At 42.2% G+C, this 26540-nt stretch overlaps 2 protein-coding genes and 1 long non-coding RNA gene across 6 annotated transcripts in view; all 3 read right to left on the bottom strand.

Moving 5' to 3' along the window:
- Positions 1–5655, bottom strand: part of tango6 (transport and golgi organization 6 homolog (Drosophila)) — a 42345-nt gene extending 36690 nt beyond the window's left edge. For 3 of the 4 annotated variants that reach the window (XM_044192358.1, XM_044192359.1, XM_044192360.1), the window contains exons 1-5: positions 5471–5655; positions 3522–4180; positions 2628–2750; positions 709–868; positions 229–335 (exon numbers count right to left, since the gene is read on the bottom strand). In XM_044192358.1, the coding sequence (XP_044048293.1) occupies positions 229–335; positions 709–868; positions 2628–2750; positions 3522–4180; positions 5471–5522 (1101 nt within the window). In that variant the 5' untranslated portion in view covers positions 5523–5655. The other variant, XM_044192361.1, reaches the window with a different exon arrangement.
- Positions 5656–15949: 10294 nt separating this feature from the next.
- On the bottom strand, positions 15950–17307 carry LOC122874468. The gene is made up of 5 exons (XR_006377616.1): positions 17218–17307; positions 17051–17121; positions 16922–16980; positions 16114–16785; positions 15950–16033 (listed from the first exon to the last, which is right to left on the bottom strand). It is a non-coding gene; the product is annotated as an uncharacterized LOC122874468 (long non-coding RNA).
- A 7368-nt stretch (positions 17308–24675) lies between these two features.
- Positions 24676–26032, bottom strand: LOC122874470. The gene is made up of 5 exons (XM_044192366.1): positions 25943–26032; positions 25776–25846; positions 25647–25705; positions 24840–25510; positions 24676–24759 (listed from the first exon to the last, which is right to left on the bottom strand). The coding sequence occupies exons 2-4, from the start codon at positions 25778–25780 to the stop codon at positions 24852–24854; spliced, it is 723 nt and encodes a 240-aa protein (XP_044048301.1). The 5' UTR covers positions 25781–25846; positions 25943–26032; the 3' UTR covers positions 24676–24759; positions 24840–24851.
- Between the last annotated feature and the right edge of the window lie 508 nt (positions 26033–26540).

Below are 26540 nucleotides of genomic sequence, written 5' to 3' on the forward strand. Positions count from 1 at the left end.
TTATCTGCTTTTTACATATGCGCATGTGCAGGACTTGTGCAAAGTCTTTGTGCATGTAAACAAAGACAGGGAAACTATCACTGTGGCAACAAAGCCGCTGGATGAAAGGAAGGATCATTTCACATAGGATTGCACATCCTCGTATTCAAAATAATTCCATTATTTTAAATAATATTTGTAACTCTGACACATTCGCGTTGTGAGTGTGTTTATATGTGTTGAGCTGACCTGTGGACAGACTTGTCTGTAGTAGGTGTCTGCTGAGGCAGACTGTTGAGGGCAGGTCACCAGGATCCTGGCCACACTGTCACATTTCCTCCAGTCTGACTCGCCCCCTAGAGGACAGAAACAGTGTTTTAGTTAGGTTTGGATACATGAAATAGAAGTTCCATTGTATGAAAAGATTCAAAAGGTAAGATATAAAAGATATTAAAGCAAATTATATAATAGAGGCAAACACAGTGTGGTGGAGACAGATAAATCAGTGAAACTAATATCTGTCTCCACAGATATTAGAGACAGATAAATCAGTGAAACTAATATCTGTCTCCAAAAACACTGATGTATTGCTTCCGTGCGGCTATTGTTTAATGGATACATGCATTACATTTGAGTGGATATTTGAGTCTCTACTTGTTTAAGTCAGACTGTGCTCCTGACTACTTTTTCATCCTTTATTCTTCCATCATTACTTCCCCTCCAACTCACCTGTTCCTCCCCCCAGGATGGCTCTGACTACAGCCTGGACACCATTGGGCTGCATGAGGCGCTCAGACAGCAGCTCACCACACAGACGCCTCAGCCAGGCCGGAGCTGATCCCAAAGCTGCCCTGCTGCTGGAACCACTGGAGCTTCCCAGTGTACAAGACTGGAAGGAGGGACAGTACATATAAAACCAGGCCTCACAATGAGCCTTACAAACACCTAAATGGGGACCTGGGAAATCTGAATGGAAATCAAAACTTTGACAGAATCATTTTGGTTCATGTAAAGTGGGAACACACAGGCTTAATAAGATCAAACCAGAAAAAGGGTCACATAACAGAACTGTCGGTAGAAAGAAAATAGTTTCTACATGTATATGAAACTGCTCACACCAAGGTCTGTGGATCAAATGTACTTTTTTAGCACTTTGAACACCAAAAGCCAAGTGCTATATATTCCCAATATAGTCAAAAAAAAGGCAGACATCTTTACGGCCGATATCTCTAAAACTCAGCAACTCACACGAAAACATCTAGATGGATAAATAGCACTACAGGTAAGAGGAAAAATATGTATTTTTGATTTTGGGGTGAACTGTACCTGTAAGCTAATAGCGAATTGTTACAAACAAGCTAAAACTAAAGCTATCTGTGTGTAGCTTAACTGTTTCTTAGTTTGCCACAAATCTTAAAATTTGTCAAATTCTTGTAAACATAACTACTGGCTACTTAACCAGCCCTTCCTCTTTCTACAAGCGGTACCTGCAGGACTGATTCTGACTAAGCAACGTCTGTGTTCTTCATTCTTTCTAAACGTTACTCAGTATTTTGATGTCAGGAATATTATTTATTTTACTGACATTTTAGATTTGTTTCCAGTGAAATACTGAGTGTATATAGTGACTTTGCTGTTGTTAACTTTACTAATGCTGCTCTAGAAACAATATGTAGTTTTGTATTTGTATAATTTATTCTTTTTTTAAATGATAATTTAAAAATACCCAATTCTTTAGTAATGAACAAGAACTGGTAAGAGTATTGATAAAGAACTGGGCCGATAAGAGTATGGCTAAGATGAAGATACAATCCTAATGATAGAGGGCCTGACCCGCTGGTGTCAGGACAACAACCCCCTCCTGAATGTCAGCAAGACTAAGGAGCTGATAGTGGACCTTGGGAAAAGCAGGGGAGGAACTATACCCCCCTTAACATCAACAGATCCTCAGTGGAGAAGGTGGACAACCTCAAATACCCTGGTGTCCACATCACCTAGGGCCTGACCTGGGCGCTGCACACTGACTCTGCGGTGACTGGCAGAGACTGTTTCACCTCCAGGTATCCCCTCACATACTGAGGAATTTCTACTCCTGCACCATCGAGAGCGTCCTCATGGGGAACATCACTGCCTGGTGCGGGAATAGCACAGAAAAAGACCGCAAGGCCCTGCAAAGAGTGGTTTGTTCAGCTGAACGTATCCTTGGCGGTGCTCTAACCTGCCTAAAGACATTACACCAGGCAGTGTAAGACTAAGATTTAGGCAAATTATTAAGGATCTCAATCACCCAGATAACAGCCTTTTCTCCCTGCTGCAGTCGAGGACAAGGTACAGGATACACCAGGCCAGCACTGATCCAGGACCCCCCCCACTACTATTCAAGAAAATGTTTTACTGTATTATTACTCAAAGTTACTTACCATAGTTACCATTGTTATTTCTTATTCTTATTCTATTTCACACTTTGCACAATTGTAAGAGCTTGCGGACATATATTTCACTATGATTGATTCCTGTATGATTTATGTGACAAAGTTGAACTTAAAGTTAATAATTTTAAATATTTATCAAATAAAAAGCACACTTCTAATCACTCCTTATTTCAGCTGTCCCTACCATAATCCCCCGCCAAACATGGACATACACACCTGTTTGGGTCCACCTTGGAGGATCAGCAGCTCCTTGATAACGATTGGCTGGTAGACTTTTCCTAGAAGGCTTTTGAGGGCTTCCTTGCAATTTTGACATTCTTCAGCACTGAGCTCCTGCATCTAAAAAGTTTGCAAGAAGGAAAAAAACAAAAAAAAAACAGATGCTTTTTATTTCTCTTGACAACATACATCAAAAGCAAAAGTAGTGGCCTTCATAGCAGTTACTCTAATTACAACTCTACCAAGAACTTTCAGAAAAGTGGAGGCTCAGTCTTAGAAGATTTCAAATTTGATCAGTCACCATGCAATGACTAATGTCACTCTTAATTGGAAAATCCACCAATTTTACACATCAAAGTCTGTTTACATGTGTTGGGGAGTACTACTGCATATGTAAAAAAAATGTATAAAAGGCTTTTGTGGATACAGAGAGAGCTGCACAAAATCTGATAAATTGCCTCAAGTAATGTCACTTGAGTCAATGGCGGTTGGGGTTGAAGACTACAAGTTAAAATGAAAGAAATCAGGGGGTGTGAATTTTGAAAGAAGTGAGTTTACCGGACTTCTGTAGCCCACTCCGCATCTCTGCTTGAGGCTCGAGGCTACATTAGCCGCTACTAGCATAACACACCAGAATCTCCAACCAAACTGTCTGCGGTATTGTTGTATTGTGGGTAATGTAGGCACCAGGTTTTGACAAAGGAGAAGAATGCGTGGAATAAAAAAAGATGATATCTCTGGTTCTGTTGCATTGATTTTGATCCTTTCTTCTCCAAACTGTCCATCTTGAATCAGACAATGTTACAGGCGTGCAATGCTAAATCGGTGGAGTACTCCTTTAAGGCTATTTTTCCAACAGAGGAAGAACAAATCCATATCCAGATGTGTTACCTTCTCCTCCTCTGTGCCGTTTCTCTCTGCCGGGTGTGGCTGGTAGCCAAGCTGGCACAGTGCTGCCATCACATCCCCTAGATGCCGTGTGAACACCAAAGTGGCGAGAGATGACAGCTCTGCCAACTGCAATAGGACATTTGTGGTGATAAGAAGGCGGCGTCCCACTGCTGGCACCGCCCCACCGCAGACAAGTTTTTCCACCATGGCTCCAAACGCGGACCTGCGACCCAGTGGCACACCCACTCCAAGGGCCAAGTAGGGGCAGAGCCCCAGCGAAACCACAAATTGAAGAGCAGCTCCAAGTGACTTCTGCTGGGTGACACTGAGGACATCAGGAGGTAAAGGTGGAGCCATCTCAGGGGTGCAGTTTTTAGCTGCAGAGGGAGTGGGCGTCTGCTTGAAAAGTTCAAGTTGAACACAGAGGTGTCGTGCTAAGGTGAGGAGCAGTAGAAGACACTCCTGGACAAAGCCCCATGTGACGTCTTCTGTATCGCTGGAGAACCAGTCTGCCACCGCCATCACCTCCTCCCTCAGCCTCCTCACCTCCTCAAAGCTGCTCTCACTCTGAAGTTGCTCCAGGAGACGGGCTCTGTTGGCTTGCAGCACTGCCAAGACAGCCTCTTGGTGTGAGGACTGAGCATCATGCACAGACGCCTCTGCAGACAATAACACATAGAACATTGCATTGTGGGTTGTGTATGACTCTTTCTGTACAGGATTTTTGATTGTATGTAGCCTGTTTTTCAATGCTACTGACAACAAGTTGTATCACACTGTATGTTCACTTAACAACTTCACCACTAGTCGCTTATTAGTATGCATGTTAGTAGCATGTTGGCTCTTTATCAGTCATTATAAAGCACTTATTGATGCCTTATTCTGCATGACCATATTCTACAACTACTAGGCCATTAACTAAGAGTTTTCCCTCAATAACCTCCTGTACATGAATTATTAATATGCTTTGGTCAGTATGGGCCTTATAAAGGTGGTAGTACCACAATAATAGTAATAACACTTAATAAATATGGTCTATTCTTATGTAACAAAACTACAAGTGTTAATAATAAGCCTAAAGTAAGTCTTTCTGACTCAGAATAAGTTCCCCATTCTAAAAGTGAGGGCTTGCTCATAACTAATTCTCTAGTAGTTTCTACTGTAATATTATAAAGAGTACGGTCTAGACTTGCTCCATAAGGAAAAGTGCAATGAGATAACTTCTGTTATGAATTGGCGCTATATAAATAAAATTGAATTGAATAGTTTAACAATTATTAAGCCACAGGTTACACTTAGTAAATCCATTATTCTCTACTTGCACAATGTAGCGTGACGTAAACTGTTTTACAAACTGCACGCGCCGTCTGTTTACTTCCTGTCAACTCTAACATCACCTCACAGTGCTTTTTCATACTTTTTCAAGTTAGTTACTTCACTTCACAGTTAGCTTTGTACATATTATTATATTATCTTACCGTTCGTTTTTGTATATAGTGTTTTTTTTATCATTTTGACAATCACCTCATTGTCTTAGATAACCGTTAGCGACGTTAGCTAGTCACTCAGTGCAGCACCAACGTTAGCCTAATTTTCACAGCTTAGCTAACGTTAGGTTGCTATGGCTCTTTTTTTACACTCGGTACTTGAAAGAGCTGCTCGCTTTCGCAAGACGGTGCAAGTCAGTCACTTTCATTTTTGGCAGCTCTTCCAAGCATTGAGACTTCACCGGTACCAAATCTCACTCCAAACTAAATTGAAAACTTGGCAGCCCTTCAAATTGGTGCACAGTTCTTATCATTAAAGGTTATGTCATAGCAGTTAAAACGAAATGCTACACACAACCATCAATACCATGCTTACTAATTATTTATCTCAGAATCGGTAAATTCACTGTTACCTTTAACGTTAGTTTACAGTATCCTCGGTCTGTCAAACTATCCACTTACCGTCAAGAGGTTTCGTGAGGATATTTACCGCAGACAGGATAGCTGAAGTCATCTCGCCATCACTTATACAACTAATTTACAGTTATGTACAAGTCTGTCTGTCTGTCTGTCTGTCTGTCTGTCTGTCTTCTCTTCTTCTGCTGCTGCTGCTGCTGCTTCTTCTTCTTCTTCTTCTTCTTCTTCTTCTTCTTCTTTAACGGCGGTTGGCATCCAGCTTAATGGTGCATTACCGCCACCTTCTGTTCTGGAGTGTGGATCAGTCAGTAAATTCACAAAATAATCTACAATTTTCCAGGGATTGAGGGGGGGAAGGAAAAGAAACTCTTACCATTATATCCTAGGCTATAATAAAGCCCAGTATCCCTTAAAAAACCCGACAATTCTCTCACCTGTGCTCTATCATTCATACTTAGTATTGTTTTTAAAGTGAGTTTCTGCACCCTTAGTTCCTTTAGTCTATTATCCATTATCACTCTCTCCCTCTGATATTTCCTACAATGTAGAATTACATGTTCCACCGATTCCTCTTCCTGACACTCCTCACACATACCCGTTTGATGTTTCCCCACCATTTTTAATGTTTTATTTAGAGCACAGAGTCCCAGCCTTAGTCTTGTTAGTACCATTTCCTCTTTTCTGTTTCCCCCTCCTACCTTATTATTTACTTTAATACTGTTTTGGATATGGTATAAATGTCTCCCTTTCCCCTCACTATCCCACATTTCTTGCCATTTTTGGTTAATTTTTTCCCAGATTATACATTTTACTTCCGCTTTACTGATTCTTATTTGCATTTCTACATTTTCCTTCTTTAATGCCTTCTTTGTGACTTTGTCCACTTTTTCATTCCCCTTCACTCCTATGTGCACTGGAACCCATAAAAATTTAACTAGTCCTCCCTGGTGTGTTATTCTTGTAACTGAGTAGAGAATTTCATATAGTATATCCTGTCGACTTGAATGGAACGATAGACTAACTAGAGCTGAAGCTGAGTCTGTACATATTATGATTTTGTCAATTTTGGCTTTTTCCACCCAACGTAATGCAACTAAAATTGCGACCATCTCCACTGTACAAACTGCTAAATTATTAGATGTTCTTCTATTGATTTCAATTCCTCTTGCTGGAACCACCACACCCATTCCTGTTACCCCTGTTTCAGGGTTCTTAGTGTTATATTTGAGTATAGTTTTTATATACTTCAGTAACATAATCATTAAACACCCCAACCAGATTAGCACTTTCTTCTTTCCTTTTAATCTCTAATAGATACCAATCTACCTCTGGACATCTCATCTTCGATAGGGTTATGACTGGATGAACTATTGAAGAGCTGATTTTCATATCAGATACCCCAAGCTCTTTTGCTGTTTTATTCCCTATATGACCAAAGTTGTCCTTTTTACTTCTCTCTTTCCTCCAGCATTCCTTCACCACTTCTTTTGTGGGGTGCGAGTCATTATGCCCCTGCAAGTTAACCCAGTAATTTGCTATTATATGCCGTCTCCTTAGTTCCAGTGGCATCTCTCCTACCTCTACTTGGATAGCTGAGACAGGCGATGTCTTAAAAGCTCCACTACACACTCTCAATGCTTGAGCCTGAATCACATCCAATTGTTTTAAATGGGAGCTAGCTGCTGAAGTTTACACTTTACTGCCATAGTCCACTGTAGATCTTATCATGGACACATAAATTCTTTTCAGTGCTAGGCAACTTGCCCCCCATTCTCTATCAGTCAAGCATCTCAATACATTTATTACTTTTTTCCACTATTCTTCTAATATGATCTGCCCATGTTAAAAGGGAATCAAAAAGCAGCCCCAGGAATTTGAATGTTCCTGCTCTCTCTATTTCTTTCCCATACATCCTTATTTTCAATCTTTCATCTATTCTTTTATTAGTAAAGAAAACACTTTGGGTTTTTTCCACTGAGAATCTACATCCCCACTCCACCACTTTTTTTTTTTACAGCTCCTTGCACTTTCCCAACTACATAATCCATATTTTTCCCCCTCTTCCACAGAGCCCCATCATCTGCAAAAAGTGACCTACCTAAATCAGCTGGAATCATTAAAAAGATGTTTCAACAAATCTTTTTCACTTTGACAGTAAAAGCACATAAAAAGGACATACGAATAATATATTTCATAATTCAAAACTATATGTTTGATTTGTTTTTAAATTGAGGCATTTGAACTCTTCCCCAGTTTGACATTTGCTGAAAAGAGTAACGCTGTTTTTCTTGGGAGGACAGTCTCTATCCACATCATAGCACCCTTAAACACCAGAACAACTGTCACATTGCATACAAGAAGGTTTTGATCTTCATCACCATGGTTCCCACTTTTTTGCTTTGTACAGCACTATGTTTGCATTGTTTAAGTTAGTTCCATTGTGTTGTGCCAGGATTTCACTGTAGCACCTGTGATGCCTAAAAGTTTGCTTATCTTCACATTTGACAGTAATGTTTTCCATGCTAATTAGAGACCACACCTCATCTAGTAAATATTTTAATCAGAATGTGTGTGACGAGAGTTTGGGCTAACTGTTCTTTTAACACCCAAGGAAAAACAAAAAAAAAAAACAAAAAAAATACTAATGTTGGACATTGTGGCAAATCACATTCATGTTTTCTGGAATTGCACTAAAGCTAATCTGGGACAGCAAATGCAAAGATATTGCTATTCTAAACAAATGTGCTTTGATGTACCTAGGGAAAGTTTGAGACAAAACATTGCTTGTAGCCAGTTTAATACAAAACACTGTAAGTGGTGTAGATGAGAGAATTTATTTTATATTAAGTACACTAAAGTAGTAGCTTCCTCATTTGGAAGGAGGAATTTAAATGTATGCAAGGCCAAGTACCCCAAGAACACTTGTTCAAAGTTGTTTTGTGCTGCATTTGCATTTCAGAAATGAAATGCCAATAAGTAAAGTATTCAACATTAACAGGCATGGTGTATGATGAAGGATGGTGGGCTTACAACCCTGCCTGGGCTGCTCCAGTTTGTGAATGTGGCTTTTGGCTCTGTAAGAAGCCCTTTGCTGTTCCTCTCAGCTATGGCTTGCTACACAAGAGGCAGAAAGAAGCTGGGTTGTTATGGTGGTGAGCAGAGATGTGCAAGTGATCACGTTTTTCCCCCCTACCCTGAAGGCAGTTCTACACGAAACTGATATGCAACACGTTATGCGATATAGCATCTGTCATGTCCGTCTGAGGGTGCATATTTACTTGCAATAAAATGACATCTAGTTTGTGCAGCCGTCAGCCCATTTAGTCACTTGACGGTTGCATTAACCCAGCCTAGAATTAAGTCACTGTACCAACTGTTGCAAAATATACTGGTCTGTCATGCTGCAGCATCTTCTACGTGATGATGCTGCAGCAAATAGCCACTGTTGAACCCAACTACAGCCAAGTTGGAAAGATACTCAAGACCATGTACAAGGTAAGACTTTGTCAACTAGTTTATTGGCATCTTGTCATGATCACTAGGCAGCAATGAGACCTCACAAAACATGGAGACCTGCAAGGCAAAGACAAAAGTTAGCAGTGAGCACACAGCAGATACAGAGAATATAGTACATTGAGTGACTTGTGCCTTACCAGAAAAGGTCTTTAGAAGCCACCTTTGGTTGGAGCTTTAGCAGGACTGCTTTGCTTCATAGCAGTTTTGCTGACGCGTCTGTATATTGGCATGAGTGGGGGAACAGGCTCTCCTGGGGTGTAGCGGGTTTGAACAAATACTGCTCTTCCTCGCTGGTAGCGTGAACGAGAGCTGAACGAGTAGACCGGCTCCAGATCGGACACGTCACTGAAGACTGGCTCAAGGGCTTCGTCACTGGCGCCATAGCTACTAGCAGAGTTCTCATCTTGCGGGCTGCAACAAACCCGGAAGAGCTGTCCCCTACATACGCACTGCTGTCATACCCAGTGGCCTGAGAAGCTGCATAAGGAACCCCATATTCACTGACCTCAGGGCTGTTGTAGCCTTTAGCCCCAAAACCAGTATAGCCACTGTCAAACTCATTACCCTGAGCCATGTTGGTGCGGCTGCTGTAAACACCTTGAGAGCCGACGTAACTGCCAGGGCCAGCATTGAAAAGGGATCTTGAGCAGCAAGTTGTTCAGTAGCTTTGAAAGAGCGTGGGTTGGGTAGACTTGGTAGAGGGAGCTGCTGTAAGTGACATTGAGCGTCTTAAATCTGATCATTTGAAATGCTGTGCTTAGTTTAAGCAGTACTAAGACAAGAAGTATTGTGTACCATGTCAATGACACATGACAGTGAATGAACTAAGATGATGCTCATGTGTACCAGAGATCGAGTGACAGCCACTAAGCAGTCAGATCTGCAAGCATACTAGACCCATTGATCTCAATACAGATGTAATCGTTAATGACCTGCACTTGGATCCTACAGGCAAGACCGATTAGCTTCGAGCTATTGCAGCATGCTTGCAGAATCTTTGCACAAGCATTGTATATGTGCAATAGCTGTTACTAGTTAGCCAATGTGACTAGCTGATGCTTGTCACTAAGATCTTCCTAGTCATGAACTGACAGAACGAGCATGGATCAGGCTGACATGATCTGCAGCATGCTTCTAGAATCTGACATAGAGCATATAGTTGACTGATGTGACTGGTTGCAGAATGTGCTAAGAACATTGAAGCCTAGCTCATATGCTCTACAGTGAGCACTAGCATGTGCAAGACTATACTCCATGGAACATCGTGAGATGTCAAGTGCAGTGAAACCATCAAGACTAGTAGAGCCTGCATATAGCATGTCATTGACTACACTTGAAGGCTCTAGACTGATGCAAGCAGTGTTAGCTGGCACACAGATAGATATATCATGCGCTACAGGTCTTTAGAATGTAAGACTGTTGCTCAGCTTAGCACTGTTCGACTATAGCATTGCAAAGAGTTACTAGCATAGGTGAACCTCGGAAGTAAGCAGTTTATAGGTAGCACTTGCTAGTGAACATCAGAGCTCAGAGCTGTCTGGACGCAGCCTGCTGTCAGCTCTAGAACCCTTCACGAAACAACGATGTCTCAGCGATCATGCTGTCATGCCCATAAGCATAAGAGTCGATCCTAGCATAGACTTTAGACTCATCTAGAATAGCTTCAACCTAACCACCATCTTAGCCTCATTGCTTCATTGAGCTCGACTAAGTACTTAGACGGAATCTAGTAGCTTGACAGTGGCCGACGATCAACTTGATGAGATGGTGCATAAATTAGTAAGATGCATGCTTGCAGCTGAAAGGTCAATAGAAGTAATAGATTACGGAGTCCAGCACATGAAGCTTCATGTCTTAATAATAACTCAATTAACTACACAGCTTACAAATGTGATCAGCTAAAACATCTTATGAGGACTCTAATCATGTTAGATTCAATCATAACTACAGTGATGCTTACGCATCTATAGAACTGTCTTCATAGACAGGATTGAAGATATCTAGACTCAGAACTGTAATACAATGATTAACAGTTTACTTCACTTAGGTTAAAGTCATTCAACACATTGACTTAATGCAATCTATCGAGATTATTGCATCGAATCACTTATAATTGCACTAGTAAATTCAGCATCTAACATAGAATACCTCAATGTAACATCAACCATTTCAACAGACTCATGGTCATCTGCATGCGTCAGTAGACTGTATCATGAAGTCTAATTGAGGACAGATTCTCATACACTAGACTTTATAATGCTCATGAATGCATTGATGCATCTTATGACAGACATGCTTTAGGTCTAAGTGTCATCTACTAACAACTAACTCAATGATGCAATTAATCATGTTAAGTTGTCAATTGCTGTCAAGCTGATGAATGTGCTTTATCCGAATGCCGCAGTTATAATGTTCGAAAGTTAATGCACATCAACTGCTCATAAATGTTTGACTATATATGTAGACTGTCTTGAGAAGTTATAATCATGTAAAATTGTTTAAACTATTAGATCATATTGACAGTAACTAAGTTACTCCTCGTACTTGAATGTTTGGCATTGATAATTCTGTATGCTGACTAGCATATTATTCAGTGGATCCAATCAGTAATAAGCATTGAGTTATATTGAAAGTTCTCATTGAACATTTCTAATGTTAACAAGGTTAATGTATGTATAGTCTATTCATATACAGTATCTAAATTTTACATGTTTTATTTTGTTTGCAGCTTCTTCCGAACCTGGCACTGCCTCCATTTTGGTGTCTGCTGCGGTGGTTGCTTCTGATGCTGACTGGGACCTTGTGCCAACTGCCATGCTGCCCCTTTTCCCTCCATGAACTCTGCTCTCAGCTCCTCTGCCAGTTACTGCATGAACTTGTGGACATTGATCCCAGCCAGGTCGAGGATGTTATGGAAGACAGCCACTGGCCATCTACGTGTATCGCCTTTCACAGAGTACGTCCTTGCCATCTGATCTAGGACGTCCACGCCATATTTGGTGATGTTGTAGTATGTTACAGACTCCGCCTTTGCCTTCGGCCCATCGGTAATGCCCACGCTTGTGTGCACGGAGCTCAGAATGCACACATTCTTCCACGGCTTTCCCTGGTAGATGGTGAGCGTCGCACCTGCACATTTCAGCACTGTTGTGCTGAACAGCTCCGCTTGCTCTTTGCTCTCATGCTTAGTTTTCCTGGTCTGCTTGGCCTGTAAGGCGGTGGCCAGTTTGAGAGAAGTGAAGAAATTATCTGTGGTAATATTTCCTCCCTTCCTCAGGAATGGCTCCGCCAGTCTCAGCACCACACTCTCTACCACGAGCTGACCTCGTAGATGCACACCTCGGGTCTCTTTTTTGTTGAACCACAGGAATGTCATTATCTCCTGAAGCGATTTCTGGCCAAGGTTTCCTGAAAATGTGAAGCCCCATTTCTCCGACCAAAGGCTGTCCAACTCCATGTTTTTTTGCACCCTGTGCTCCACGGATATACAACAGGGCTACGAAGGCTTTCATTTCAGCCGCTGTCAGGTCCCATGAGCTGTCACCACGGTGCTCATGTGCCTCAGCCTCAGTGCAGTCCCTGATGCATTTCAGCATGCCATCGCCAAACACACCAAGAAGGCCGTGAGCCATCTCTGATGTTGCGCTTCGCATGTGCTGTGGGGCCAGCAGCTTCAGTCGGGACATTTTCGCTCAGGCTTCTCCTGGACGTTCAGTTGGCTGGAGGACCGTCCACACGGTCCCATCCTACCCCTTTTCCACAGCCGCCTCCAACCGAGATGACTCTAAGGGCGGGTGGAGCACTCCAGTTGGCTCAAGAGCAGGTACTGGTTCGGGAAGGGCCTAGGACAACAATAATAACCTAATAATAATAGCATAATAATAATAATAGGACCAAGCTATAACTAGCACAGGGCAGCACAAGACAGGACGGCGGTGCATAGCGGAGCGCAGGTTAGCCGAGCTCACCTGGAACGTCAGCCGTGAACGGAACATCTGGATCCCTAGTCTCCAATGAAAGTAGCTGCCTCTTTTTCCTCGGTATGGACTCTGAATCACTCAGTGTTTTCTTGCACCCAGGAAAGGTCGCTGTCACTTTCCACCTCCAATGGATCCCCTTCATCAGAGGCATCACCGTCCATGTTCTGAAGCATCTCCAAGGCCATGGCAGCAGTCATCTTTCTCTTCATCTTTCTTTCTTTCTTTCTTTCATTAATTTCAGACATTTTCTAAACTCCAACCTAGGCAATTATTCAATTTCTTAAATTATTGTACTGATAGCCAATTTATTCTAATAATTTGTATTTGTAAGCAAATTAGCATATGCTAATAGCACCCGAGGCCGCTAGCGACGTTTCTTTAACAGAGACAATGATAGTTGCTAAGCAACCAAGATGTATCAAAATTCAGTGCGGCCAATATAACCGTGTATGGCTGAAATAGGTAAAAATTATCATATTTTCTTTTGTGTAATTTATATGAAACCCATTGTAAATAAAAATACAGACACTTTTAGGAAAAGTCAGGATTGTATTTTATTATTCAACAAAGTTATTGCACATATACATTTCAAAACGGTCAAAATGACCGTTGTGGCCATTCTATGAATTACGTTGAAAGTCACTTTTCTTGGTTTCCTGGCAGCAAACAGCCACCGGGATACTCAATAGAATTCTGAGTGCAATGTCACATCTGGGAAATGTTTGTTCAATGCTTTTGAGGAAACAGAGGATTTTAAGTGCTGTAGTAGTTCCCTTTGGAATTATATCTCTGACTAGCCTCAGCTCTTAAGCAAGCCCTGTGCATTTATGTCCTGAGATTCGGACGTGGTCAGTGTGTCCCTCAGTCTGTTGCAGTGCCTTTGCAGATCAATATTTTCTGTTTCACACAGTTTAGCAAGATCAAAAAGATCCAAACATGTTGTCAAACTCCAGTGCTTTGCATTTAGTAATGGTAGGTCTATGCTGCTCTTTGTAGGACAACACTGAAATGCAATACACCTCAGTTTTTGTACTGACAAAAACTAGGAAAATTTTCATATTTCTCCAATATTAGCTTCTCACTCACTGGCTCCGTGTAAAATCTAGAATAGAATTTAAAATCCTTCTCCTCAGCTACAAAGCTCTTAATGGTCTGGCACCATCGTGTCTTAAAGATCTCATAATACCTTATTATCCGACAGGAAACACTGCACTCCCAGGATACAGGGTTACTTGTGGTTCCTAGAGTCTCCAAAAGTAGAATGGGAGCCAGAGCCTTCAGTTATCAAGCTCCTCTCCTGTGGAATCAGGTCCCAGTGTGGGTTCGGGAGGCATTGCATTGTGCCTCTCTCTCAAAATCTAACATGGCAGCGGTGGATGGCCGCCCACCATTGAGTCTGGTTCTGTCCAAGGTCTCGGCCCTCTTAAAGGAAGTTTTTCCTTGCCATTGTCGCCAAGTGCTTGCTCATGGTGGGATTTGTTGGGTCTCTGTAATTAATATTATAAAGACTACGGTCTAGACCTGCTATATAGGAAAAGTGCAATGAGATAACTTCTGTTATGAATTGGTGCTATATAAATAAAATTGAATTGAACTTCACTTTTTCTGTGCTGTGATTTGATTTTAATGTGGCATGGAAAATTAATGTTGCAGTGAACTTTTAGTTATTAAAGACAAAAAGCTAAATAATTGTCCTTTCAACAAATGTTTTTCATTTAATTATGACAGTAAAAGCACATAAAAAGGACTTACAAATAATGTATATTGTAATTCAAACTGTTTTTTGATTTGTTTTTGAGGCATTTTAACATTTGCATGAAATGAGTGATGCTGTTTTTCTTGGGAGGACAGTCTCTATCCACATCATGGCACCCTTAACACCAGAACAGTCACATTGTCTATGGGAAGGTTTTGATCATCACCATGGTTCCCCACTTTTTGCTTTGTACAGCACTATGTTTGCATTGTTTAGGTTAGTTCCATTGTGTTGTGCCAAGATTTCACTGTTGCACCTGTGATGCCTAAAAGAGTTGCTTATCTTCACATTTGACAGTAATGTTTTCCATTCTAGTTAAAGAACACACCTAGTAAATATTTTAATTTGAGAATGTGTGTATGACAAGAGTTTGGCTAACTGTTCTTTTAACACCCAAGGAAAAACAAAAAAAAAAAAAAAAAAACTAATGTTGGACATTGTGGCAAATCACATTCATGTTTTCTGGAATTGCACTAAAGCTAATCTGGGACAGCAAATGCAAAGATATTGCTATTCTAAACAAATGTGCTTTGATGTACCTAGGGAAAGTTTGAGACAAAACATTGCTTGTAGCCAGTTTAATACAAAACACTGTAAGTGGTGTAGATGAGAGAATTTATTTTATATTAAGTACACTAAAGTAGTAGCTTCCTCATTTGGAAGGAGGAATTTAAATGTATGCAAGGCCAAGTACCCCAAGAACACTTGTTCAAAGTTGTTTTGTGCTGCATTTGCATTTCAGAAATGAAATGCCAATAAGTAAAGTATTCAACATTAACAGGCATGGTGTATGATGAAGGATGGTGGGCTTACAACCCTGCCTGGGCTGCTCCAGTTTGTGAATGTGGCTTTTGGCTCTGTAAGAAGCCCTTTGCTGTTCCTCTCAGCTATGGCTTGCTACACAAGAGGCAGAAAGAAGCTGGGTTGTTATGGTGGTGAGCAGAGATGTGCAAGTGATCACGTTTTTCCCCCCTACCCTGAAGGCAGTTCTACACGAAACTGATATGCAACACGTTATGCGATATAGCATCTGTCATGTCCGTCTGAGGGTGCATATTTACTTGCAATAAAATGACATCTAGTTTGTGCAGCCGTCAGCCCATTTAGTCACTTGACGGTTGCATTAACCCAGCCTAGAATTAAGTCACTGTACCAACTGTTGCAAAATATACTGGTCTGTCATGCTGCAGCATCTTCTACGTGATGATGCTGCAGCAAATAGCCACTGTTGAACCCAACTACAGCCAAGTTGGAAAGATACTCAAGACCATGTACAAGGTAAGACTTTGTCAACTAGTTTATTGGCATCTTGTCATGATCACTAGGCAGCAATGAGACCTCACAAAACATGGAGACCTGCAAGGCAAAGACAAAAGTTAGCAGTGAGCACACAGCAGATACAGAGAATATAGTACATTGAGTGACTTGTGCCTTACCAGAAAAGGTCTTTAGAAGCCACCTTTGGTTGGAGCTTTAGCAGGACTGCTTTGCTTCATAGCAGTTTTGCTGACGCGTCTGTATATTGGCATGAGTGGGGGAACAGGCTCTCCTGGGGTGTAGCGGGTTTGAACAAATACTGCTCTTCCTCGCTGGTAGCGTGAACGAGAGCTGAACGAGTAGACCGGCTCCAGATCGGACACGTCACTGAAGACTGGCTCAAGGGCTTCGTCACTGGCGCCATAGCTACTAGCAGAGTTCTCATCTTGCGGGGCTGCAACAAACCCGGAAGAGCTGTCCCCTACATACGCACTGATGTCATACCCAGTGGCCTGAGAAGCTGCATAAGGAACCCCATATTCACTGACCTCAGGGCTGTTGTAGCCTTTAGCCCCAAAACCAGTATAGCCACTGTCAAACTCATTACCCTGAGCCATGTTGGTGCGGCTGCTGTAAAACACCTTGAGAGCCGACGTAACTGCCAGGGCCAGCATTGAAAAGGGGATCTTGAGCAGCAAGTTGTTCAGTAGCTTTGAAAGAGCGTGGGTTGGGTAGACTTGGTAGAGGGGAGCTGCTGCCCAGGTCAGAACTCACCCCTCTTCCACTGAAGAAATACCCAGAAGAAGATGGCTGCTGCATGAAGCGCATGTCAGCACTGTTTGATCCATCGTCTGATGAAAAACAAGGTTCTGTTTAGCAGGAGCCAGCATTCATTTAAGAAAGTGTAGTAGTTCAGCATACAATAGACAGCTTCTCGAGTAGTAGTTCCCCCCCCCGTTATTTTCATTAGACTAAGACAAACCTTACCTTTTCCCACAGGACCACAGGAGATGCTTCCAATCAGCAGACATGAAATCCACAACACCCTGTAGATTCATTTTGGTTTTAGATCATAAGCTTTTCAAACTTAGCAGTTTAGACAAGTCATTTACTTACCTCATTCTGCTGCAATTAAGTGGGTCAATTCAATATAGAGTTAGAGTTGATTTGTGACGGTTCCTAAGAAACTGCACAAATACAAACAAAAAAGTTCAAATTAACAGGGATGTTGCACCCACAGTAACAAATAAAGCATTATAAGTCAAGCAAAACCCATTTCATACCTGCTTAAAAACAAAACAGCAAATCTTCCAAACAGGAACCCCTCTGTGGCATCTCCATGCGCTAAGAGCTGCTTTTAAATGATTCTCAATGCTGAGGGAATTGATTGCTCAGTAGTAACAGCTGGTGGTAAAGGACACCAAGGAGTGGTTAATTGACCTCCTTGTTAAGAAGGAAACAATGGACTAACATGAGCATCTTGAAGGCTGTCTTTGCCAGGAGGTGTAGAGGATCCAATACAACTCTCTACTCTAAACACTGAACCCTCACAGACTTCAATTGACATCAGCAGTGTGATCATTGTTAAACGCCTGCTTGCAAGATGGTGCAATGGGGCTGCAAATGCTGTATGCGGAATGGGAGAGCACAAGTTTTTTATTTGTGTCCAGTAAAGTGTGAGGTTCAAATTTCACACGTAACGTGTAAACACACGCTCAAGTCTTTAACTATATAAGGCGGACACTGGGACCTTGCCAAAGAACGTATATGAACCGATGCTTTAATGCTCATGGGAAAAATATGTCTATTTAGACACTATTAAATAAAGTATTTAGTCTCAGTCAAAGCTCTTTGCTTACATCCTCTCTCCTCCTCTGTGACTGAGTGGTGTTGATATTTTTTTGTGTGCCTGTTTTAATGTCAGAGATCCGACATTAGGCCCAAAGCAGATTTTTATGAGGCATGATTAAATCCATGGTTACACAGATGTTTATACTGTGCTTGAGGACAAAATTGGATAAAATGAAGCATGTGATAATCACACATTTCCCCTAAATACTTGTTAAGGATCCCTGCTCCCATGTTGAAATCAAAGTTCTTCCCCTATACTTGGCTACAGGTACTTTATTGTTGGTGATTTCATATTCATATTCTCTGTACCACATATTTTTTCTATCAAGGCGTGGTTTTTCAATTCAATTCAGTTTTATTTATATACCGCCAATTCATAACAGACGTTATCTCATTGCACTTTTCCTATAGAGCAGGTCTAGACCGTACTCTTTATAATATTATTTACAGCGACCCAACATATCCCATCATGAGCAAGCACTTGGCGACAGTGGCAAGGAAAAACTTCCTTTTAAGAGGCAGAAACCTCGAGCAGAACCAGACTCAATGGTGGGCGGCCATCTGCCGCTGCCATGTTAGGTTTTGAGAGAGAGAGAGAGAAAGAGGTTTTGAGAGAGAGAGAAGGTGGTGGGGGTGGGTGAGGGAGCACAATGCAAATACCACCTAGAATTTTAAAATAGTAATAATGTAATGGTAGTGGTAACATTAATAAATTAACAATAATAGGAATGACAGTCATAGGAATAATAATGACAATAATAGTAACAGAGCCAATAACAAGAATTGTAGTAGCAGTTGTCGAGCAGGAACATGGGAGCATCAGGTGGCCCACAACCACTGATATAGATATCTCTGCAGCTCCGCAGGTAGAAACACCTGCTGAAAGCAACAGAAGGAGAGAGGAGAGAAACGAGAAAACACAAAACTACGGGAGAGAGAAGATGTTGAGTTAGTAACATGCAGTAATGGGATAAAAATGCATACAGATGGAGAGGGAGAGAAGGAGAGAGGAAAGAGGTGCATCATGGGAAGTCTCCTGGCAGTCTAGGCTTTTAACAACATAACTAAGGGATGGTTTAGGACTCACCCAAACCAGCCCTAACTATAAACTTTATCAAAGAGGAAAGTCCTAAGCCTACTCTTAAATGTGGAGATGGTGTCTGCCTCCCGAACCCAAACTGGGACCTGATTCCACAGGAGAGGAGCTTGATAGCTGAAGGCTCTGGCTCCCGTTCTACTTTTGGACACTCTAGGAACCACAAGTAAGCCTGCATCCTGGGAGCCCAGTGTTCTAGTCAGGTAATAAGGTATTATGAGATCTTTAAGATACAATGTTGCCTGACCGTTAAGAGCTTTGTAGGTGAGGAGAAGGATTTTAAATTCTATTCTGGATTTTACAGGGAGCCAGGGCAGAGAAGCTAATATTGGAGAAATATGACCTCTTTTCCTAGTTCTTGTCAGTACACGTGCTGCAGCATTCTGGATCTACTGGAGAGTCTTAAGGGACTTATTCGGGCAGCCTGATAATAAGGAATTGCAATAGTCCAACCTGGAAGTAACAAATGCATGCACTACCTTTTCGGCATCATTTTTAGACAGGATGTGCCTGATTTTTGCAATGGTGCGTAGGTGAAAGAAGGCAGTTCTTGAAGTTTGTTTCATTACTACTCCCCCAAAAAGTCCGCCAATTATCTACAAAGCCTGACTGGGAGTCTTCACCACCGACGTGAATAACAGTCTTACTGTATTTACGTTTATCCTTAGCTAGCAGTTTTAAATAGGATTCAACATCGGCCGCTCTGGCCCCAGGAATACATTTGACTATGGTCGCTGGTGTCGCTAACTTCACTTTTCTCAAAATGGAGTTGGCAATAATCAGAGTTGGTTTCTCAACAGGTGTGTCGCTGAGTGGGGAGAACTTGTTAGAAACGTGAACAGGTTGGTGGTGAACCGTGGGCTTCTGCTTAGGGCTATGCTTCCTTCAGACAGTCACCCAGCCTCCCTGGAGACGGCTTACAGGAGCTACCTCTGGTCGGTCCTGGGGGCTGGCTAACTACAGCAGCTAATGATGAATGAACCGCTTTTCCAATTCACTAAGCCTTGCGTCCAATGCTACAAATAAACTACATTTATTACATTTACCATTATCACTAAAGGAGGCAGAGGAATAGCCAAACATTTGACACACAGAGCAGGAGAGAACAGGAGAGGGAGAGGGAGAGGGAGAAGCCATTGAACTGAATAGCGTGTAAACTGTGGGATTAGCGAGAAAGTCGTTAAAAGAAGGAGAGCGCTATGAGTGCTTGAGCAGAACTAGTGTATGTTTAAATGTATAGCAGATAGATAGTCACTATAATAAAGAATCAAACAAAATTAACTGTGATGAGCTAGAGCAGCAAATATACGCTACTAGTAACACACAAACACCGGTGACCGGAAATGAGGCAATACGCTTACCGCAGCACGTCAGCCTATTAACTAATTACATCAATATTTAAGCTTCACAGTCAACGCAAGTGACCTCCGTTCTCCTCGCACAATTTCCACACACGGGTTTAGGGCATTTGCAGCAGGTGTCGTGTGTTTTATTTTGTTTGCAGCTTCTTCGAACCTGGCACTGCCTCCATTTTGGTGTCTGCTGCGGTGGTTGCTTCTGATGCTGACTGGGACCTTGTGCCAACTGCCATGCTGCCCCTTTTCCCTCCATGAACTCTGCTCTCAGCTCCTCTGCCAGTTACTGCATGAACTTGTGGACATTGATCCCAGCCAGGTCGAGGATGTTATGGAAGACAGCCACTGGCCATCTACGTGTATCGCCTTTCACAGAGTACGTCCTTGCCATCTGATCTAGGACGTCCACGCCATATTTGGTGATGTTGTAGTATGTTACAGACTCCGCCTTTGCCTTCGGCCCATCGGTAATGCCCACGCTTGTGTGCACGGAGCTCAGAATGCACACATTCTTCCACGGCTTTCCCTGGTAGATGGTGAGCGTCGCACCTGCACATTTCAGCACTGTTGTGCTGAACAGCTCCGCTTGCTCTTTTGCTCTCATGCTTAGTTTTCCTGGTCTGCTTGGCCTGTAAGGCGGTGGCCAGTTTGAGAGAAGTGAAGAAATTATCTGTGGTAATATTTCCTCCCTTCCTCAGGAATGGCTCCGCCAGTCTCAGCACCACACTCTCTACCACGAGCTGACCTCGTAGATGCACACCTCGGGTCTCTTTTTTTGTTGAACCACAGGAATGTCATTATCTCCCTGAAGCGATTTCTGGCCAAGGTTTCCCTGAAAAATGTGAAGCCCCATTTCTCCGACCAAAGGCTGTCCAACTCCATGTTTTTTGCACCCTGTGCTCCACGGATATACAACAGGGCTACGAAGGCTTTCATTTCAGCCGCTGTCAGGTCCCATGAGCTGTCACCACGGTGCTCATGTGCCTCAGCCTCAGTGCAGTCCCTGATGCATTTCAGCATGCCATCGCCAAACACACCAAGAAGGCCGTGAGCCATCTCTGATGTTGCGCTTCGCATGTGCTGTGGGGCCAGCAGCTTCAGTCGGGACATTTTCGCTCAGGCTTCTCCCTGGACGTTCAGTTGGCTGGAGGACCGTCCACACGGTCCCATCCTACCCCTTTTCCACAGCCGCCTCCAACCGAGATGACTCTAAGGGCGGGTGGAGCACTCCAGTTGGCTCAAGAGCAGGTACTGGTTCGGGAAGGGCCTAGGACAACAATAATAACCTAATAATAATAGCATAATAATAATAATAGGACCAAGCTATAACTAGCACAGGGCAGCACAAGACAGGACGGCGGTGCATAGCGGAGCGCAGGTTAGCCGAGCTCACCTGGAACGTCAGCCGTGAACGGAACATCTGGATCCCTAGTCTCCAATGAAAGTAGCTGCCTCTTTTTCCTCGGTATGGACTCTGAATCACTCAGTGTTTTCTTGCACCCAGGAAAGGTCGCTGTCACTTTCCACCTCCAATGGATCCCCTTCATCAGAGGCATCACCGTCCATGTTCTGAAGCATCTCCAAGGCCATGGCAGCAGTCATCTTTCTCTTCATCTTTCTTTCTTTCTTTCTTTCATTAATTTCAGACATTTTCTAAACTCCAACCTAGGCAATTATTCAATTTCTTAAATTATTGTACTGATAGCCAATTTATTCTAATAATTTGTATTTGTAAGCAAATTAGCATATGCTAATAGCACCCGAGGCCGCTAGCGACGTTTCTTTAACAGAGACAATGATAGTTGCTAAGCAACCAAGATGTATCAAAATTCAGTGCGGCCAATATAACCGTGTATGGCTGAAATAGGTAAAAATTATCATATTTTCTTTTGTGTAATTTATATGAAACCCATTGTAAATAAAAATACAGACACTTTTAGGAAAAGTCAGGATTGTATTTTATTATTCAACAAAGTTATTGCACATATACATTTCAAAACGGTCAAAATGACCGTTGTGGCCATTCTATGAATTACGTTGAAAGTCACTTTTCTTGGTTTCCTGGCAGCAAACAGCCACCGGGATACTCAATAGAATTCTGAGTGCAATGTCACATCTGGGAAATGTTTGTTCAATGCTTTTGAGGAAACAGAGGATTTTAAGTGCTGTAGTAGTTCCCTTTGGAATTATATCTCTGACTAGCCTCAGCTCTTAAGCAAGCCCTGTGCATTTATGTCCTGAGATTCGGACGTGGTCAGTGTGTCACTCAGTCTTTTTCAATGCCTTTGCAGATCAATATCTTCCATTTTACACAGTTTATTCAAATCAAAAAAGGAATCCAAACATGTTGTCAAACTCCAGTGCTTTGCATTTAGTAATGGTAGGTCTATGCTGCTCTTTGTAGGACAACACTGAAATGCAATACACCTCAGTTTTTGTACTGACAAAAACTAGGAAAATTTTCATATTTCTCCAATATTAGCTTCTCACTCACTGGCTCCGTGTAAAATCTAGAATAGAATTTAAAATCCTTCTCCTCAGCTACAAAGCTCTTAATGGTCTGGCACCATCGTGTCTTAAAGATCTCATAATACCTTATTATCCGACAGGAAACACTGCACTCCCAGGATACAGGGTTACTTGTGGTTCCTAGAGTCTCCAAAAGTAGAATGGGAGCCAGAGCCTTCAGTTATCAAGCTCCTCTCCTGTGGAATCAGGTCCCAGTGTGGGTTCGGGAGGCATTGCATTGTGCCTCTCTCTCTCAAAATCTAACATGGCAGCGGTGGATGGCCGCCCACCATTGAGTCTGGTTCTGTCCAAGGTCTCGGCCCTCTTAAAGGAAGTTTTTCCTTGCCATTGTCGCCAAGTGCTTGCTCATGGTGGGATTTGTTGGGTCTCTGTAATTAATATTATAAAGACTACGGTCTAGACCTGCTATATAGGAAAAGTGCAATGAGATAACTTCTGTTATGAATTGGTGCTATATAAATAAAATTGAATTGAACTTCACTTTTTCTGTGCTGTGATTTGATTTTAATGTGGCATGGAAAATTAATGTTGCAGTGAACTTTTAGTTATTAAAGACAAAAAGCTAAATAATTGTCCTTTCAACAAATGTTTTTCATTTAATTATGACAGTAAAAGCACATAAAAAGGACTTACAAATAATGTATATTGTAATTCAAACTGTTTTATTTGTTTTTGAGGCATTTTAACATTTGCTGAAATGAGTGATGCTGTTTTTCTTGGGAGGACAGTCTATCCACATGGCGCCCTTAACACCAGAACAGTCACATTGTCTATGGGAAGGTTTTGATCATCACCATGGTTCCCCCACTTTGCTTTGTACAGCACTATGTTTGCATTGTTTAGGTTAGTTCCATTGTGTTGTGCCAAGATTTCACTGTTGCACCTGTGATGCCTAAAAGAGTGTGCTTATCTTCACATTTGACAGTAATGTTTTCGTTCTAGTTAAAGAACACCCCTAGTAAATATTTTAATTTGAGAATGTGTGTATGACAAGAGTTTGGCTAACTGTTCTTTTAACACCCAAGAAAAAAAAAAAAAAAACACTAATGTTGGACATTGTGGCAAACCACATGTTTTCTGGAATTGCACTAAAGCTAGTCTGGGTCAGTAAATGCAATCATTAAAGATTGCTATTGTGCTTTGATGTCCCTAGGGAAAGATCAAGAGGCTATTACAAGGACAATGACAAATACCATTGCTTGTAGCCAGTTTTACAAAAATAAGCCTGTAAGTGGTGTAAATATGATCCTCCAGAGAATGTTTTTACATGAGCACACTAAAGTAGTAGCTTCCTCATTTGGAAGGAGGAATTTAAATGTATGCAAGGCCAAGTACCCCAAGAACACTTGTTCAAAGTTGTTTTGTGCTGCATTTGCATTTCAGAAATGAAATGCCAATAAGTAAAGTATTCAACATTAACAGGCATGGTGTATGATGAAGGATGGTGGGCTTACAACCCTGCCTGGGCTGCTCCAGTTTGTGAATGTGGCTTTTGGCTCTGTAAGAAGCCCTTTGCTGTTCCTCTCAGCTATGGCTTGCTACACAAGAGGCAGAAAGAAGCTGGGTTGTTATGGTGGTGAGCAGAGATGTGCAAGTGATCACGTTTTCCCCTACCCTGAAGGCAGTTCTACACGAAACTGATATGCAACACGTTATGCGATATAGCATCTGTCATGTCCGTCTGAGGGTGCATATTTACTTGCAATAAAATGACATCTAGTTTGTGCAGCCGTCAGCCCATTTAGTCACTTGACGGTTGCATTAACCCAGCCTAGAATTAAGTCACTGTACCAACTGTTGCAAAATATACTGGTCTGTCATGCTGCAGCATCTTCTACGTGATGATGCTGCAGCAAATAGCCACTGTTGAACCCAACTACAGCCAAGTTGGAAAGATACTCAAGACCATGTACAAGGTAAGACTTTGTCAACTAGTTTATTGGCATCTTGTCATGATCACTAGGCAGCAATGAGACCTCACAAAACATGGAGACCTGCAAGGCAAAGACAAAAGTTAGCAGTGAGCACACAGCAGATACAGAGAATATAGTACATTGAGTGACTTGTGCCTTACCAGAAAAGGTCTTTAGAAGCCACCTTTGGTTGGAGCTTTAGCAGGACTGCTTTGCTTCATAGCAGTTTTGCTGACGCGTCTGTATATTGGCATGAGTGGGGGAACAGGCTCTCCTGGGGTGTAGCGGGTTTGAACAAATACTGCTCTTCCTCGCTGGTAGCGTGAACGAGAGCTGAACGAGTAGACCGGCTCCAGATCGGACACGTCACTGAAGACTGGCTCAAGGGCTTCGTCACTGGCGCCATAGCTACTAGCAGAGTTCTCATCTTGCGGGGCTGCAACAAACCCGGAAGAGCTGTCCCCTACATACGCACTGCTGTCATACCCAGTGGCCTGAGAAGCTGCATAAGGAACCCCATATTCACTGACCTCAGGGCTGTTGTAGCCTTTAGCCCCAAAACCAGTATAGCCACTGTCAAACTCATTACCCTGAGCCATGTTGGTGCGGCTGCTGTAAACACCTTGAGAGCCGACGTAACTGCCAGGGCCAGCATTGAAAAGGGGATCTTGAGCAGCAAGTTGTTCAGTAGCTTTGAAAGAGCGTGGGTTGGGTAGACTTGGTAGAGGGGAGCTGCTGCCCAGGTCAGAACTCACCCCTCTTCCACTGAAGAAATACCCAGAAGAAGATGGCTGCTGCATGAAGCGCATGTCAGCACTGTTTGATCCATCGTCTGATGAAAAACAAGGTTCTGTTTAGCAGGAGCCAGCATTCATTTAAGAAAGTGTAGTAGTTCAGCATACAATAGACAGCTTCTCGAGTAGTAGTAGTTCCCCCCGTTATTTTCATTAGACTAAGACAAACCTTACCTTTTCCCACAGGACCACAGGAGATGCTTCCAATCAGCAGACATGAAATCCACAACACCCTGTAGATTCATTTTGGTTTTAGATCATAAGCTTTTCAAACTTAGCAGTTTAGACAAGTCATTTACTTACCTCATTCTGCTGCAATTAAGTGGGTCAATTCAATATAGAGTTAGAGTTGATTTGTGACGGTTCCTAAGAAACTGCACAAATACAAACAAAAAAGTTCAAATTAACAGGGATGTTGCACCCACAGTAACAAATAAAGCATTATAAGTCAAGCAAAACCCATTTCATACCTGCTTAAAAACAAAACAGCAAATCTTCCAAACAGGAACCCCTCTGTGGCATCTCCATGCGCTAAGAGCTGCTTTTAAATGATTCTCAATGCTGAGGGAATTGATTGCTCAGTAGTAACAGCTGGTGGTAAAGGACACCAAGGAGTGGTTAATTGACCTCCTTGTTAAGAAGGAAACAATGGACTAACATGAGCATCTTGAAGGCTGTCTTTGCCAGGAGGTGTAGAGGATCCAATACAACTCTCTACTCTAAACACTGAACCCTCACAGACTTCAATTGACATCAGCAGTGTGATCATTGTTAAACGCCTGCTTGCAAGATGGTGCAATGGGGCTGCAAATGCTGTATGCGGAATGGGAGAGCACAAGTTTTTTATTTGTGTCCAGTAAAGTGTGAGGTTCAAATTTCACACGTAACGTGTAAACACACGCTCAAGTCTTTAACTATATAAGGCGGACACTGGGACCTTGCCAAAGAACGTATATGAACCGATGCTTTAATGCTCATGGGAAAAATATGTCTATTTAGACACTATTAAATAAAGTATTTAGTCTCAGTCAAAGCTCTTTGCTTACATCCTCTCTCCTCCTCTGTGAC

The sequence above is a fragment of the Siniperca chuatsi genome, linkage group LG4, assembly GCF_020085105.1.
Source record: "Siniperca chuatsi isolate FFG_IHB_CAS linkage group LG4, ASM2008510v1, whole genome shotgun sequence".
Lineage (NCBI taxonomy): Eukaryota > Metazoa > Chordata > Actinopteri > Centrarchiformes > Sinipercidae > Siniperca > Siniperca chuatsi.